Raw genomic sequence first — 17,560 nt, 5'->3', positions numbered from 1 at the left:
ACTACCTGCCCTCCGGAGGGAGGGGCGGAGTTTAATAACCCAGCTAATTAGCTAAAAGATATGCATCGTACCTCCACCATCCAACCAAAACCAGAGTGGTTCTAGAGCAATAGCCCTGAGCCCACACAACCCAAGATGAGGTTGGCTCCTCTTGATGAGGTCCTGATCAGTTAGCAAAGAATCACATAACCTAGAATCCTTTAACCTGATGCTGGGTAACTAAGTAAAAATTTTAAAAAATAAAAATAAAACCCTTTCCTTGATTTAAAGTTCCACCAGAAAAACGTATTTCTGGAACCTACAACTCTGCGGAAAAAAAAGGATCTATCCTCTTTTACGCTAACTCAAGAGTCATCTACTAAAAATCATGAACAGTGCCAGTATAGTCATCATTTAAAACAGTCTGGGGCACAAGATATATGAGATGAGGGTGCTCTAGCGGCAACACAAGGGCTCCTCGAGCGCTCGCCTATGTGTCCATGCTTTTCAAAAGACACCAATCTGTCTTAAAACAGGCTAAGCACAAATTAATGTTTTAAGTATAACTGTTAGGTGAATGTGCTTTACAGGTTCAAAGTACAGTACATACAATCTAAGAAAAGAAATGTTGCAGGCCATTTTGCATTAAGAAAAAAATCAAATGATCTAGTACCAAAACAGAAAGCATGTTAACAGCAAACCCACCTCGAACATATTTTCCTCCCATTGCGGTTAACTTCAAGTGACAAGAGTAAACCATAATTCAATATTCGACAGAGTATTGGGGATTCAGAGACGAGACCACAGTCCCAGACTCCAAAAGCTCTCCAGGGAACAAAGATCGTCACACACAAAACAACCCACAATACTCAGGTGGCAAGAGCAGTAGGGTAAGGTATATACAAACCGGGGAAGAAACCAGCTCTGTCTGGAAGAGGGAGGAGGAGACAAGAGATGCTTCCCTACAATGATATTTGAGCTGGGCCTTGAACAGCAGGTAGGGATTCACCACAAGGAAAGAGAGAAAGAATCTGGGAAAGGGAAAAAGAACATTCCAGATGAAGGGAAGAGCACAGCAGAGGAACGTTACGCTGAGCACTGCCTTTGAGCAGTTCAGGGAAGTCAGAGATCTCACACACCACCATCAAGCCCTGACTGAAGAGCCACACTATAATTGGTTTTAAGTGGAAAGGTGAGAAAAAATAAACACAATAAAACATACCCAATGAGCTACCTTTATGGGCCCAGACGTGAACAGAGATAGTGACGGGGGCAGGACGTTATAGCATGTCTATCCCAGCAAGCATTTTCATTAAGAATCCGTTCTCCAGGCATACCCAATATTTACGATTTCCCATTCAACATGTCATCCTGTCACTATAAGTCTATGTGAGATATGCTACCCTGGGCCAGCCCACTTATCCATACAATCCAATATTCTGTCTCTGACACAGCACTAGGGGACATTGGTGGGGAGAACATGATAGATGTGGCCGGCTCTATGTCCATCTCAAAACATTAGAATATTATTGGTTGGTGGTGACCAAGAAGGAGTTTAGCCTTATTTGCAAAATTTGTACTTTAAAAAAACCCAGAAGAATGTAGCAATATAGAACTTACATAACTGGTAATTTTATAGAGTTGCTCATTAGCCATTCTTCAATGAACAATTACTAAGTCTTTGTGAGGCCTTAAATGATTTGGGGGGGGAACTAGAGTAACCCAACCATTAATGTGTTATTTCAAGTGGTTTCATTCTTCTTGCTAACGGGCTTGTAAGTATGAATGCAGATTCCTATATTGGGATTATTTCTAATAACTAGACTAGACAAGCCTGGCCAATCTAAATGACAAAGAACGCTCTTGATTCTTCACTGGCTTTTGGGGGGAATCTGACCCCCGCACACTGCAGGTCCTTCTTGACTTAACTAAATTTCAACAGCAAGTTGCACGGGCAAACTTTCTCTATATAAATGCCATTCTCTAACAAGACCCATGCTGATTTATTAGCTCTTGTATGAGCAGATCCGTCCAATGCATAATGTTTTATATTGCAAATCTTTGAGGGCTACTGATGGTTATTACCAGCACTGCGCAATGGGCTGGCTGAAAAGACCAACTTAATTCATGAGCAGCCGTCCTTTCTATACCATGCATACATGGAAATTCCTCTTTGATTTGTGGCTTTAATCACACTTCCAAAACCTGTCATTATTTATGACTCTGACTTTTACACTGATGGTCAACGGGAAATGTTTACTCGAGTTACCTGATAGGAAAGAACTCTGCAGCTCAAAGCGGTTCATGTGCTCCATTTTGATATTACACATCTCAATTTTCCTGCCAACTCACTAGGTTGGGGACAGAGCTGGAGGAGGTGGGCACGAGAGTGCTAGAGTCTACATAGTATTAATGAACAGAGAGATGACACTTAAATATGCAGTGACTTCGCTAGTCAGATTTGAGGCAGATTTGAAAAGGAAAAAAGGTTGTAAAAGAAAACCAACAACCTTTGGGGTGAGTGTATGTGCACATGGGTCTCCATTTTCCTACTGTTCAATATATTTGAAACCATCAAGTAACACTAACCAACATAAAGTCCCTTCTTTATTGACCACCTTGGCCAAACTGCTAAGAAGGGTGCCCTCCTCCTTTTTTTTTCTTTTAATGATTTTATTTATTTATTTATTGGAGAGAAAGAGGGAAAGAGCGCGCACACGTGTGGGAACAGGGGAGGAGCAGAGGGAGAGGGAGAGAATCTCAAGCCAACTCCGAGCTGAGTGCAGAGCCCGACGCAGGACTCGAACTCACAACCCTGCGATCATGACCTGAGCCAAAACCAAGAGTCAGAAGCTTAATCAACTGCACCACCCAGGTTCCCCCGCCCTCCTACTTCTGGAAAGAAGCAAACTCTTCCACGGATGCACCAAGCTCCATCCCGGTCTCATACAATCCAACCCCCATTGTCTTCTACCCTCTCTTTCTGCTGTCAGCTTTCCCTTTAGGGGGCGCCTGGCTGGCTCAGTCAGTAAAGCATGCGACTCTTGATCTTGGGGTCGTGAGTTCCAGCCCCAGGTTGGGTGTAGGGATTACTTAAAATTAATTAATTAAACAATTAATTAATTAAAAGCTTTAAAAAATAAAGTCAGTATGTCATCTTTCCCTTTTCACTGACTCCCTCCCCTCGGTCCATGGTTATGCTATCCTCCATACCTTGATTTTTAAAAATCAGTACGTTTTAGAAAATCAAAGTATAACACTATTGAGAAAAGTATATAAATAACAACTGTCCCACCTGACAGATTTTCACAAACTGAACACACTGTTGTAACCAGCACTCGGCTCAACAAAGAAAATTTTACCCGCATCTCCAAAAGCCCCTCATGCTCCCCTCTGCTCACTATCCTACCTCAGGGGTGACCACTCTCCTGCCTTCAAACAGCCTGGATGACATTAGCTTTGCTTGTTCTTCTACTTCGTATAAATAGAATCACTCAGTATGTACCCTTTTGTGTCTGGCTTCTTTCACTCATCATTATGTTTGTGAAGTTCATCCACATTATTAGGTAGACTTGTAGATCATTCACTATTACAGCTGCATAGTTTTCCACTGTGTGAATGGGACCACAATTCATAATCCATTGTACTCATGATGGACATGTGGGTAGGTTCCAGTTTTCAACTATGAAGAATAGTGCTATTAGTTGATGGGTGAAACAGATACAGGGGATTAAGAATACAATTATCGTGGTGAGCAGTGAATAATATATAGAATTGTTGAATCGTTATATTGTACAACTAAAACTAATATAACACTGTATGTAATATGATTCAATAAAAAATGTGAAAATAAAAAGCAAAAATAACAAATATAAATATATATATAACATGGGGGGACAAAAAAGATTAGCTACAGAATTACTAAGAAAATTTATCCAGAGAGCAGAACACAATGTCAGGTAATAGTGCATAGTCAATAAATAATTATTACTTGATTTTTTTTCCCATAACTACTCAATATATCTAAAGTTTTAATCTATGGATAGAGTTAACAAGGCTCTGAGACCACAAAAGGTGCTTTAAGATTAAAAACAAAGAATGGTGCTATAATGACCATGTCCTTTTGAGAATAACATGTTCACATCTTGTAGGGCATATAACCAGGAGGAGAATTCAAATCTTTTTTTTCTTTTTAAAGTTTCCAGAGTAAATATAATAATGCAACTGTGTTCTGGGCTCTTCTATTCAAGAAAAGCAATTGACCTCAATCCTTCCAGCTGCTTCTCCTTGAAAGGGTCTGTTTTCCCCTGCTAGGCTGTGGGCTCGCAAGAACAGTGACCATTCCCAAAAGTATCCAATTACCAGCCAGTGCCTGGAATACAGGAGGTACTTAATAAATAACCATTGAGCTAGTGGACTACGGGTGACACCACAGTCCACGTAACTCCTAATGCCTTCCCAAGTAATTCTGGTCTGGCTTCTGCTCCTTGGCTGCACTGGAAAAGCTCTCACTAAGTTCACCGAAGACCTTCTAACTACTAAGGCCTGTGGCCTGTCTTCAGGACTCCTCTTCCCCGATGCTTCCATGGCAAGTGGCACGAACAATCAGCCCAAGCAAAAACTGGCTTCAAGGGTCCCCTGGCTTCTTGCCTCTGGGATGTTTGTTCTCCAGGGCTCACTATTAGAAGCTTTTGCTGCCGGGGGCTCCACCCTTGACCTTCTTCTCCAACACCCACCACCGTGCTGCTCTTATCCATTCCCCTGGCTTCAGCTTCCATCCATCACTAATGACTCTCTTCAGTCCTAACTCTGCTCCAGAACCCTACAAGGGGGCTTTTCAGTGGCCTCCTGGACTATGGCCCCAGGATCTCCTAAACACACCTCAAAAGTAACTCTCAGATGGAAAACATGACCTCCACCCTGGCATACTGCCTGGTTTATTTATTCCGTGTGCACTTCTGCTTGTCTGTTACGTGCCACTCAGCATGCTAGATCCTAGTGATCCAAGATGAGGAAGACTGGGTCTGATGGACCAGAGCAGGCCTCTGGCCACGCCTGGCTTAAATGCTGCCACGGGGTTCAGGGAGGATGAGGAGAGGAACCCAGCCTAGCCTGGGTGGTGGGAAGCAGAAGTGCTGCCACAGGGTCTGTCTCTGAGTTGAGTCTTCCCTGTTGGGACTATCTATAGACCCCACTCGCTGCTCTGACATCCACCTCCTCCATCGAGAGCCCACTGCCCTTGCCTGGGTCCCTGGGACACAACACTTTTTCCATCCCTGGCTTGTTTCTCCAAAGTCTGCCCTGTATAATGTAACTCAGCTCTGGGCACTCCCCTGACCAGAACTCTCCAGTGGCACCCCACGGGCTCCTTGAACAAAAGGCAAACCCCTTATCCTGTGAGGGCCTGAAGGCCACACGTGGTAGGTCCCCCCTCCCCCCACTGCTCTAACTCCTGTGTCCAGTGCTCACTGTGCTGCAGATGCATGAGTCGTGGACAACAATGAGCCAGTTCAGCCTCAGAGCCTGTGCCCTTGTTGTCTGCTATGCCCGGATGCTTCCTCCAGCTCCATGGAGGAACATCTCCATCTTGTTATTCAAACCTTAGAGCGTTTCTCAGATCTCCAGATAAGCCTTCTCTGGCCACTCAAGGTAAAGGAGCAACTCCATCCCTCCAACAGCCCTGCCTGGCACTTCTGATCACACTCACCTGTCATGCGTCCTGCACCACACCCACCACTCCTGAACTTAGCTCACTCATTTATGTTGGCTTTTTAATGGCTGGCTCTGTCACTGGACTGAAGCTCCATGAGAGTAGAAATCAGATTTGTTTCGTTCACCTCTGTGTCCCTAAGGCCTAGTGTAGTGCCTGGGACTTAATAGGTCCTGAATAATTATTAGTCCTGTCCATGAACGAATGAATGAACGAATGGCAAGTCCGCCGAAGCATGGCGGTTAAGTACAAATTCTGTAGCCAGACTCCCTGGTTTGAATTCCACCTCTGCCACTTGCTAGCTGCGCTGTTTGGGGCAAGTTACTTAGTCTTTCTGTGCCCCTTGGGAGCCTTGCTTGGCAACAAAATGAAGTCAAAAATACCTGCTTCATAGGGTATTTATAGTTAAATACTAGAAGCACTCACAGCAGAGCTTGGCACAGTATCAGTCCTAACTAAATGGCAGTTCTTGTACCACTGCCTGGGTTGCCTTCCTAAATCATAAGTCCCAGCAACACATCTAGGGACTCCCTACCACCTCTCAGGGGAAGGCTAAACCCCATGACTGGGAAGGCAGATTCTTATTCTTCATGGGTAGGCCCCCAACCCACCTCCGCAGTCTCTCCCACTCCTCGGCCCTGTATACCCCTGGTTCCCAAGTCCCCGACCTTTTCACCACATGTCCACCTCTGCACACACGGGCCCTCTGCCCAGAATGCCCCTCGCCTTCCTCGGCCTGACCCAACTCAACCGGCACCTCCCCTCCTAGCCGGGGCAGACACGTGGCTCTGCCTTGGCCCTCTGCCTGCCTGAGCCCTCGAGCGGACTGCCTTCTGCACCACCGCTAGCATGCACCTCCCCACCAGGCGAGAGTGTCCCTGAGGTGGAGCCCAGGGCTTCTTCAGCCCCCCAATCCTCGGCATCTCCCGCAGGCTGGCACCTGGAAGGATGTTACTGGATGAATGACTTTCCAAATGTGGACAGCAACCACTTGCACTCACCTTACTTTTTTTCCCATCAGGGCTCAAATTAAGTGTTTTGAGGGCCAAAACCACTTTCTTTTATTACCTAGGTTTTGTTCCAAATAGACCTTACTTTGGGGCACCTGGACTTGGGAACCAGTCGGTTAAGCGTCTGCCTTCAGCTCAGGTCGTGATCTCGGGGTCCTGGGATTGAGCCCCACATCCAGCTCCCTGCTCAGTGGGGAGTCTGCTTCTCCCTCTCCCTCTGCCCCCCAACCCGCTCGTGCACTCTCTCTCAAATAAATAAAATCTTTAAAAAATAAATAAATAAATAGATAAATAGATATCTTAATTTTCGGGGTACCTGGCTGGCTCAATCAGTACAGCAGGCAACTCAATCTCAGGGTCATCAGTTCAAGCCCCACGTTGGGCGTGGAGCCTACCTAAAATAACTAATTAGTTAATTTAAAAATAAGAATAAAATAAGAAAGATCTTAACTTGTGATGTAGAAAGCATTTAAAACTCTCTTTTTAAAAAGAGACAATTTCAGGGTATCTCTGATGTTCATCTGTTTGTCTCACAGGAAATGGAAAATACAGAGCAACAAAAGTAAAATGCATTATAACGATCAGAGAGGGGAAGCAAAGTTGATTCTACATCCACCACTCGGACTCTTTGGTTCCTTGCTACCTCATCCTCTTGGGATGACAGAGGTACACGTTTTTATCCCCAACATACCAACAGGAAAAATGAGATACGAACTTTGAGCAATACGTCAAGGATTACTTAACAAAACAGAGGTTGTGTTAGTGAAAAGCTCAGCTCTTCAAACTGAACCCGGTGGGAAAGACAGCCTATAAAGTTGGCTCAGATAATAGACAAACTTAGAGGCTCTGATAGAATGAAGTCAAGTTTGATTTAGAACAAGGGTTGGCTAACTATGGCCCGAGGACCAAATCCAGCCCACTGCCTGTGTTTGTAAATAAAGTTTTATTAGAAAACAGCCATACCCATTCATTTATGTATGTCTGTGGGAGCTTCCAGGCTACAACAGCAGACTTGACTGGCTGCATCAGACCTTCTAGCCCACAAAGCCTAAAATATTTACTATCTGATCCTTTACACGAAAAAAATGTGCCTATCTCTGATTTAGAGAATAGTGTGATGTCTGGATTTTTTTTCCATTTCCCAAGTATTAGCATACTCAAGTTCCTGTTCCTATTCAAGCTAGTTCACTTAAGTTGGGGGGGGGGGTTGTTGTTAATTGACAATCTTTGATTCAAGTTTACCTTATAGTTCAGAGAAAAAGTTCAATTGTTTGGTTTTGGGCTCAAATTCATATAGCTTCTCCACTTTCAGGCCACACAGCCTGGCTGTGGTCCTTGAACAGAACATTTTTACAAACTTGGAACAAAGCAGGCAGGTGAAATGGAATGCTTTTTGCTCTGGAGGATGTCTTTTATTCCAGCTTAACCATACCCTGCTCCTTCCAGCACTAAGGTCCAAAGAGTCTGTCTGTATTCCTCCGCCCTAGCTAATCCTATTTTCTATGAAAGTTCAGATATCATTGGTTGGCACCTAGGCTTTCTCATCAATAGAAGTATGCCCTCTTCCGACTTCTTTCATAGATACCTCTTAAAAACTAAACATTTGAAAACAAATTGTTCCCTAAACGCTAATATATTCTACCAGTCTGCTTCGGAAGCTAAATGCACCCTACAGTAATGTCACAGGGACTGTGGAACTGGGATTCAGCTCTCCAAATCTTTGTACAGATGTTGGATCACATATGAAACTTTTACCTCATTTTTCAAAAATCTGTATTATGGAAATTTTCAAGCACATGCAAAAACAGAGAGAACAGTATAATAAATCCCCACGTCCCCAGCAGCCAGCCTCAACAGGTATCAATATTCTGCCCTTTTCTTTCCCCATTTATCCTTCTTCCCAACTTTGTGCTTGTTTATTGTTTGTTGCAGCATCTGAAAACAGACCTTGTACGTCAAATCATTTCACCCATAAATGCTTGCTTGTTCCTGTAGATAAGGCCCTTCTCCTTTGAACAAAACTGTGTTACCACTATCACATCTGCCAAAGTTCATAATAATTCTTAACATTTAACTTAACTTCTACTACCCAGGCCAAGTTCAATTTCCCCCACTGTTTCCATAACGTCTTCTTAGAGCTGGCTTGTTCAACTAAGAGCCCAAGTATGACCACGTAGTATTTGGTGATCAGTCTCTTAGGTGTCTTTTCATCCACAACACATCACCCTCATTTTTGTTTTCAACTACCCTTGGCAAATGCTTAGGTGCTAATTGGCCAAGCAAACCTTACCAAGAGTAGTACCTCTTCAGGCTGCACATGCTATAAGCAAATTCATAGGCCCCGTAAGCACAAACTCACACGGCTCCACTTTCCAGTGCGATCCACCATGGGGACCAATATGCCAGGCCACCCCACACACTTTCTGCTCTCAAGAGAAGGAATTTAGCAAGCTAATTCTCTAAAATTAAATCTTTTTTGTGCTACAATGGCCTGAAGACTCTGAATGATTTTAAAAAAACAAGGCATCCATTCATTAAGGCTTTTTTTTTAAGTTAGCCAAATTTAATCAAGAATCACAAAGTAAATCAGACAAGCCTTGTAATCCATTATTGTTACAAGTAACAACATTAATTAAACACCTAGCTCAAACAGGACATTGGGCTATAAAAAGGATGACCTGTGTCCCTGCCCAAAGCGACTTACAGCCTAAATGAAGCAGTTATCACATCATTTACACAAAACACCCAAGGAAGACGACAGACCTAAAATCACCCAAACTGACATCTATGCCCCTACCTTTAGGTTAAGAATATTTGTGAGGCTGATCTGGGTGGCAGAATAAAAAGAACAAGAGTCAAAAGGAACAGAGTGTGACTGCTAGTTCTATCATTTACGAGCTGTGCCACACTAGGTAAGTTACTTAACCTCTCTGATTCTCAGTTTTATCATTTGTAAAATAGGAACAATGTCACCTACCTCACAGAGTAGCAGCCATAAACACCGAATCAGAAAATCTTACCAGAAAGCCCAGCACTAGTAATGACAACGAAAATAATAATAAATTCATTGACTATAAAGCTCATTATGCCAGGCACTAAGCTAAAATGTTATATGGGTACTCTCTCATCTAATCCTATCAGTTCTATGAGGCATCTCTTATTCTTAAATAATTTTCCAGATGAAGAAATTGAACAGAATGAGTGAGGGATCGATGTGCTTGTCTAATATGACACAGCTAAAGGTAGGACGTGGGTCACAGGACCTCAGGGTTCTTGCTGTCAATCATGGCATAATAATGCCTCCCAAATGCCACCACAGTAAGGTGTAAAGGTGGGGCCAGGGAGTTTGGGCGGGGGGGGGGGGGGGGGCGGAACAGGCCTTCCTACTATGGCTGTTAAATCAATTATATTGTAAAGTCATTATTTGTATTATATCGTAAAGTACAGCCCCTCGTAGCTCCCCACCGCTGCTCAAACAGGAAGCTCCTCGAGACTCCCAAAGATGCAATCCTAAGGCATGGGTACATTCAGAGCCATAATGGTGGTTTCCTTCCTTGTTGGGGCAAGTCTTCAGCCATCTGCTACAGATCATTTAAGGCCTTCTCTATTAGGAGTCTCAAACACCCAATACTTGGTCAAACAAGGCCAAAGTAAAATCAATTATTTTTTCCTGTATAATCTCTTACTTTCTTCTTGTACATATATACAAAAAAGACTGAAGAAAGCTAGCCACCAGGAAAGAGGTCCAACAGCCACCATGGTTTCAGAAGCCCAACCAAGCCAAGTGGAAAATGTATCTGGACAAGAACTGAGGTCCTGCAACAGTCCCGTCAGATCTCCTGGGTGTGAAGCCATCTTGGACCTTCTCACCTTCCCAGAGTTCAACTGCAAACATATGAAGCTTCTACATCACCCAGGCAACCCACAGAATTGTTAGCAATAATAAAATGCTGTTGGCTTTGGCACGCTTCGGTGGCTTGGTTGGTTAAGGGGCTGACTCTTGCTTTTGGCTCAGGTCATAATGTCAGGGTCATGAGACCGAGCCCTGCCTCGGGCTCTGTGCTCTGTGCCAGTCTGCTCGAAATTCTCTCTCCCTCTCCCTTTGCCCCTCCTCCCACTCATGCGCACTCTCTCTCTAAATAAATAAAATCTTTTTAAAATAATAAATAATAATAAAATGCTGTGGTTTAAGCCACTAAGTTTTGGGGTGATCTGTTAGATAACTAAAACAGCCAGCAATCAGCTTTTCCAGCCAGGCCAAATATCAAATCTATGAATAAAAGGGGCCTTAAGAGAAGTTCACTGATGTTTACCAATAGAAATGTTACATTCCTTCCATTCAAGGATGGCCACTGGCTGAAACACTTATCTCTGTAAACCCAGGGTCTATGCTGTACCTGGCTCAACGGTGTTAAATAAATATGAATAATGATCACATTGATAATATTAATGGCAGCTAATGTTTACTGAGTGTTTACATACACGGCTTCACGCTAAACCTTTTATTCATTTAACCTTCACAAAAGCCTTTGAGGTGGAACACTATTATGCCCATTTTACAGATGAGGCCACTGAGGCTCAGAGTAGTACAGTGACTAGTCCAAGATCACAGAGCCAGTAAAGAGCCACACAGGACCTCCTTCACCTTCTGGCCACCTGACTCCAGAACCGGTGCTCCTACCCAGTGGCTTTATTACCCCTTCCAGTGCCATCCTACGTTAATGTTGCTTCCTTCTGAAAGATGTCTATAAAGAGTTTAAAACTGTGCCTGACCTGCAGTAAGCTTTCAATAAACACCAACTCTTACGAGAAGGAACCCGCAGATGGGGAGGGGAAGAGGATGGCAAGCCCTGATTCACCTTGGCCGTCTTGACGGTTGTACAGGCGTCCTTCACCAGCAAGCATCCCAGGGTTTGGTAATTTTCTGTGTACAGGTCCGCTCTCCCCCTGGACTGTGAACCCCCTCGAGAGCTGTCCCTGTTTCTGATTCATCTTTGTAGGTCTAGGGCGCTGCATGCTGCACGTGGCCTGGCCCAGAACAAGTAGGTGCTCAAGAAACATTTGTTGAATGGAAAGGAAATGCTTCATTTACCACAACTGCGAACTTGCACTTACAGGGCGACACCTCCCCCAGCCAGCAGTCCTTAAAGTGACCCCAGAGAAAAGGAGAGGGCAGGAAGGGACAAGTGGAGGAGAACCAGCCCAGGAATGCCCGCCCCAAAGGGCTCCTTGGGGTAAGAGATGGGGCTGGGCTTGTGGCCAGCACACGTGAGGAGTCCACACGGAGGGCCGGACCTCCCAAACTCCGAAACTCCCCTCACTCGGAAAAGTCCCAGGGAAAAAGTGGAGACCGCAGGTGGAAGTCTCCCCAACCCCGAGGTGGCCTCGCCTCCTCCCGCCCTGAATCACCAGGACTCGGGACGAGCCCTCCCACCCCTTCCCGGCCGCGGCAGGAGGAGGAAGAGAAAAAAAGTGACCGGAAGTCAGAAGTTTCCTAACAACGACCAAAATCCTCCCCCAGGAGGGGAGGACTCCCCATCCTCTGCCCGCCCCGCCCAGTGAGGAGGGACCGCCACAAGTGCATCCAGGCAGTTGGGGGTCCCGCTCCTCTGTCCCAGCAAGGAGGGCCTGGCCTGTAGCGCCCCCCTGGCGTTCCGTACACCCAGAATTCTGTGAGAGGTTCCCAGGGAGGGGCGGGGGCGCCCCAACTGTTACTTACAATCGTCTAAGTCATCATGCAAGTCCACAAAGTACAGAGGGATCTCTGAAAACCAAGAAACACACAGGAGTTACACACAAGGAGGGGGCCGCGGCAGGCGGGCTCAGGGGCGGGCACGGGTCCCCGGGCCTCGAGGAGTGGTCCCGGCTAGGGGGGGGGAGGGGACCGCCTTTGCGCCCAGGGAGCCAACCCCACTCACCCGCCATCTTGGGATGGGCCAGAAGGCGGGGTCCGCGCGCGGGGGGCGGGGCCGGTGGGGTGGGGGCGGGGCCTCGTGCTCCGAGCCCCCGCCCCCCGGGCGGGCACCTCCCCGCGAGCCTCGCGGCGCCGGCCGGGCCCCGCCCTCGCGGCGAAGGTGGCTGCCGAGGTGGGCGGGGAGGTCAGGTGACCCGGCCGGCGTCCCAAGATGGCGGCGGCATCGGCGCCCGGGAGGCCGAAGCAGTGTCCCGGCTGCTGAGGCGGGCCCCGCGCGGCTGGCGGCACACCGGCCAGGCCGAGGGCTGGCGAGCGGACGGCCGCCGCCCCTGAGCGCCCCGCGGCCGGGGCTGAGCCGTGCGGCGGCGGCGCCGGGGGATGCTCGTGCTGGGCCCGGCCTCTCCCTCCTCAACTTAGGGCGGCGGCGGGCCCGCGCCCCTGGCTCCCGGGCCATGGCGCTGAGGGAGCTCAAAGTGTGTCTGCTGGGGGTGAGTGGCGGCGGGTCGGCCGCCGGTCGGCCGCGGGTGGGCCGCGGGAGGCCGGGCGGGCCGGGGACCCAAGCGTGCCCAAGTCCTCTGCGCCCCTTCCCCCATCCTCGGTGCAGGACCTACCCCGGGACCCTCCCTCCGGCCCCGGGCCGCCCTGCCCACCTTGCCACCCCCTCCTGAGGGTCTTGCTGGCAGGAGGGACCCTCCCCCCTCGTCCCTTCCTGGAGTCCAGGGACTCTTCCCGCCCCCAGAGGGTAAAGAGCCTTCCCTGCCTCTCCATTGCATCTGGGTTGAGAGCAGTTCCTGAATAGTTTCCTACTAAGGTACTGGTTAGAAGTTGGCCGAGGCTTCCAAAGTAAAACCAATGGCAGGCCTTAAGGTTTTACAAGCAGAGTTTGTCTCCTTTCTCATTTGTTTGGAGTTTTTGAACTTGTGGGATAGCCGTGACACTTCTCATAGAGGTCCTTTCTTGGGGGGATGTTCAAATCAGGAAGCCCCAACAACGAGTTGGAAGCTTCTGCTGCTTGTCTAGTCAGGGCAACTTTGCTCCTTCAAATCATGTTCTTTTGCCTGAGTTGCTGCTTTAAAGACTGAAAAGGATTCCAATAACTAGTCTTCCCCCTGCCCAAATAGGGCGGGGCTGTGATTTATCAGGGATTACTCAGAGTAATTCAAGAGTTCATAGTTTACTTATACATGTTAAAAAATGAGTGTGTCACTTTTCACACTAAGCAGAAACTTTGGGTTTTTCAAAAGGTTCTCGTGTCCTTAAAAACTGCAAAACCCCTGTCCTACAGTACATTTTGAAATCTAATTACTCCCACTGAATGTTTATGAAAACCTTCTTTATGGGTCCCTTAACTTCTAAAAATTAGCATACAAGATGATTTTTCTAAAATCTTGAGCTTAAGGCCCAAAGTAGTTTTCTTTGTCTGCAAGCAGGTAAACTTATTTGTATTCACCCCTCTCGTTCTTTTTCAGGATACAGGTGTAGGTAAATCGAGTATCGTGTGGCGGTTCGTGGAAGACAGTTTTGATCCAAACATCAACCCAACAATAGGGTAAGAGATTAAGCTTATTGAACATATATCTAAACATGTATTGGCAGTCCTTCCAAATTAAAAGGTGTGTTACGGGAGTGGGGAGGCATCGCCATTTTACATTCCAGTGCATTCACCGATGGTGGTTTTCATCATCTCTGGAAGAACTTGAAAGTGTACAGTGAGGAGTGGTGTATTGTAGGAAAGTTATTTTTTGATGTGTGAGGGGAAAACTTCAAGATAAAAATAATGAAAGTTTTACTTAGTAGAGCATACTTCAGTCTATAAAGCTGAACAGCATTACATCTTGAAATAAAGCAGAAGAAAGCAGGTCCTGATACTATTCTTTCAGGCATTCAGCTAAAAGATATTTAGATGGTTTTGGTTTCTCCTGAGAAGTAGGGATCCGTCAGACTGGAAGGGCTGGCAAATGGAGATGTGGACGCGCAGGACAGTGCTGCGGACCCCATCACCGCTGCAACCTGTCTGAACCCTTCTCATACATTCCTGCGCTAGTAGTAATAACGAATTAGTACATTAATGTTGAAATTGTCAGCTTTTCCCTGGTGTCTGGTTCTTTGGATAAGTGAAATTGACTGGCTATAGGTTTTTGCCTGTAAGAAAACTTTTCAGGGTATTTAAATATTGTAATATTAATACTTACCCTGTGAGAAGTTGTGTTTTATAGGTTTTAATACTGTGTTAGGCTTGGAAAATTAAATAGCTGCTATGCAATTTTTATTGCACACCCCCCATCAAATGGTTTCTTCCATTGAGAGAAAAATCTGCCCAATATTTTACAACATACACATTCGAAGGCATGGAGATGAAACCACCACTAACTTTCTGAAATTAAAATGCCCTTTGATATCCTTCAAGAAAGAACTGGGTATGAGCACATGTTTACTACATGACCTCATCTGCCTCAAGGCCTGCCTACTGCCACCTGCCTGGGAAAGAGAAGTGACAGGAAGTGATAGCAAGTAGTGCTGGTGACTCAGTGAGTAACACCTTTCATACTGGGTCAGAGCTGAAAACCACTCTGAAAGACGAAAACACCTCCTTGGTTAAAAGTGGTCTCTGAGAGATGGCCAGAGAGTAGGGAGGGCTATAGCTCCGGCAGCAGTGACAGTGACAGACCTGCAGCCCTGTCCGGGATGTCCACGGACCCATTTGCCGGCCCTCCCAATCTGACAGATGCTGCAGTTCCTCACCTGAGTCCCACCCTCTTAACCAGGTGGTCTTGGCTCACATTTCACAGGAAAAAGGAAGATGAGGTTTTCCCCCAGTTTCCTTCCACTTTTCCTTGGGTCTTGTTTCTTAGCCACAGCGGGTGTGGGTGTTTTCCTCCTTTGTGACCACCTCCTCACACACCTGAGCTCTGAGGGGCCCTCCTCAACAGTTCTCCCTTTCTTCCCCTGCCCTGCCTTCTTGCCACAGCCTGCAAACATGCTCCTCTTTACCCTGCTCTACTAAGACAATACCATTCCCCAAGCCTGCCATCCAGTGGTGGCACCCTTGGAAGAGAAGTCACTCCTTCCTCAACTGCTCCTCCCTCTTCAGCCCACTGTTGCCTCCATTCCACTCCCACCATTCCACTAAAACCACCCTCCCTGTGTACCAGTTTCCATCTCATTGCCAAAACCAAGGGCTTTTTCTTCTTTATTTCTCTTCTGAGAAATAAAGTTCACTTGAGACTCTGTGCCAGATGCTACACTGGGTGCTGGTGATTCGGCCAGGAGTCAGCAAACTCTGGACCTTTGGCCCACCTCCTGTTTTAATAAATAAAACTTTATCAAATCATGGTCACACTCATTCATTCACATATTGTCTCCCCTGCTGCCCAGCTACAATGGCAGAGTTGAATACTTGTGACAAAGGCCCTGTGGCCCAGAAGGCTGAAAATATATGCTATTTGGCCCTTTTCAGAAAAAGTTGGCTAACCCCTAAGTTAGAGGAACTTGGTTCCTGCCCTCGTGGACCTTACCTACAAGGAGGAAAGAAAAACATTCTAAAGCTAATGTACAAGAAATGATCTATTTGACCTTTTTCTGTGCTGCAAAGGAGAAACACGAGTGCTCTGAGAGCATGTAACAGGCACCTGGCCTAGGCCTAAAGGAATGGCCGATGCCTAAGGGAAACAGTGGAAATGTAAAGCACTTGGAAGCCCTGACTTTTAAATATTGAAAGATGAGTGGATTATATAGTCTGTAATTTTAGCTGTGTTGGAAGGTGCATGGTAGGACCTCATTCTGGTTTTATTTTCCATGTCCCAAAGATGGAGGGAGGGCAGATGTGCAGAGGGAGGCGGGAGGGGTAGAATGGCTAAGTTTCCATTCTCCAAAGAAAGCTCCAATTTAAGTTCAGGCCAGATGAGTCTTAGGGCCCATGCTTGCCTCCACCCTGCCCAGTGTGACATGTTTGGCCATTAGGAAAACCATGAATATGGGAGAAGTGCAGAATTTAGGACAGGAGAAGCAATGGACACAGAGTCCTGTAGGGGACGAGATCCAAATCATGGGTTGGAAATGTGGGCCTGGCCCTAAGGAGAAAGGCTGGAGAAGTTGACTTGAGACTGCATTGCACAGGTGAAGCTGAGTTGGGGGGGGGGGATGAGAGCAGAGCACTGACGGGAAACGTGGGGAGCAGAACAGAGCTGGGGAAGACCTGCCTGTGCAGGACAAGCTTTGCTGGAGAGGGGGGTGGGCACGAGAGAGTCTCGTTCCGGCCCGGCCCTGTGGTAAATGATGCTGGAGCCTCCCCCAGTCTCCAGGACTGGCCCGTGCTGCCTCACCAGCCTCCTGGCCGCCCCTCCGACACATCCCGCCCTACTGCTTCACAGTCCCTGCCGTCCCCCATGCTACTCACTGCCCTCAACACCTCCACGTAGGTAACTTCCACTCTTGAAAGGCTTTTCTTCTTAAACTTCCGTTTACAGTATTTTTCGAAGAGCAAAGATTTTTGATCTTTTGATCAAAAATTTTGATCAAGTTCAATTTATCAGTTATTTCTGTAGTCGTGTTCTTTGTGTCCTTTTTGGTGTCCTCCATGTTCTTTGTGTCACAAAGATTTTCTCCTATGCTTTCTTTTAGAATTTTTGTAGCTTTATCTTTTAAATTTGAGTTTATGACCTATTTCTACTAGCTTTAGTTTACCATGCAAGGGAATTCAAAGATCATTTTTTTTCATGTGTCAATCTAGTCATTATAGCAACATTTATTAATGTTGAATTCTACATTTATTAAATTACCTTGGTGCTTTGTCAAAAATAAACTGATAAGTATGTATGGGTTTATTTCTGTTCCATTGATCTGTTTGTGCTCCTTGTGCTGATACAATAAACAGTCCTGATTGCTGTAGATTTATAGAAAGTTTTAAAATCAGGCAGTATATGGCCTCCCATTTTATTCATATTTTGT

At 46.3% G+C, this 17,560-nt stretch overlaps 2 protein-coding genes across 4 annotated transcripts in view; one reads left to right on the top strand and one right to left on the bottom strand.

Annotated features, from left to right (window-relative positions):
- The window catches only part of LOC112809872 (serine/threonine-protein phosphatase 4 regulatory subunit 1-like), a 104,860-nt gene that overhangs the window by 75,402 nt on the left and 11,898 nt on the right, over positions 1-17,560 (bottom strand). For 2 of the 3 annotated variants that reach the window (XM_025853250.2, XM_073883963.1), the window contains exons 1-2: positions 12,618-12,667; positions 12,419-12,463 (exon numbers count right to left, since the gene is read on the bottom strand). In XM_025853250.2, the coding sequence (XP_025709035.1) occupies positions 12,419-12,463; positions 12,618-12,624 (52 nt within the window). In that variant the 5' untranslated portion in view covers positions 12,625-12,667. Of the gene's footprint in view, positions 1-12,418; positions 12,464-12,617; positions 12,668-17,560 lie in introns of those variants that run through there. The other variant, XM_073883961.1, reaches the window with a different exon arrangement.
- RAB22A (RAB22A, member RAS oncogene family) overlaps positions 12,802-17,560 on the top strand; it is a 51,928-nt gene continuing 47,169 nt past the window's right edge. Inside the window, exons 1-2 of the mRNA XM_025853251.2 lie at positions 12,802-13,101; positions 14,083-14,162. Coding sequence (XP_025709036.1) covers positions 13,066-13,101; positions 14,083-14,162 — 116 coding nt within the window. The 5' untranslated portion in view covers positions 12,802-13,065. The remainder of the gene's footprint in view (positions 13,102-14,082; positions 14,163-17,560) is intronic.

This window comes from Callorhinus ursinus, unplaced genomic scaffold (genome assembly GCF_003265705.2).
Source record: "Callorhinus ursinus isolate GAN/ISIS: 27379988/994484 unplaced genomic scaffold, GSC_fseal_2.0 scaffold53, whole genome shotgun sequence".
NCBI classification, from domain to species: domain Eukaryota; kingdom Metazoa; phylum Chordata; class Mammalia; order Carnivora; family Otariidae; genus Callorhinus; species Callorhinus ursinus.
Note: the sequence above shows the minus strand (reverse complement) of the source record. Positions and strands in the feature narration are given on the sequence as shown.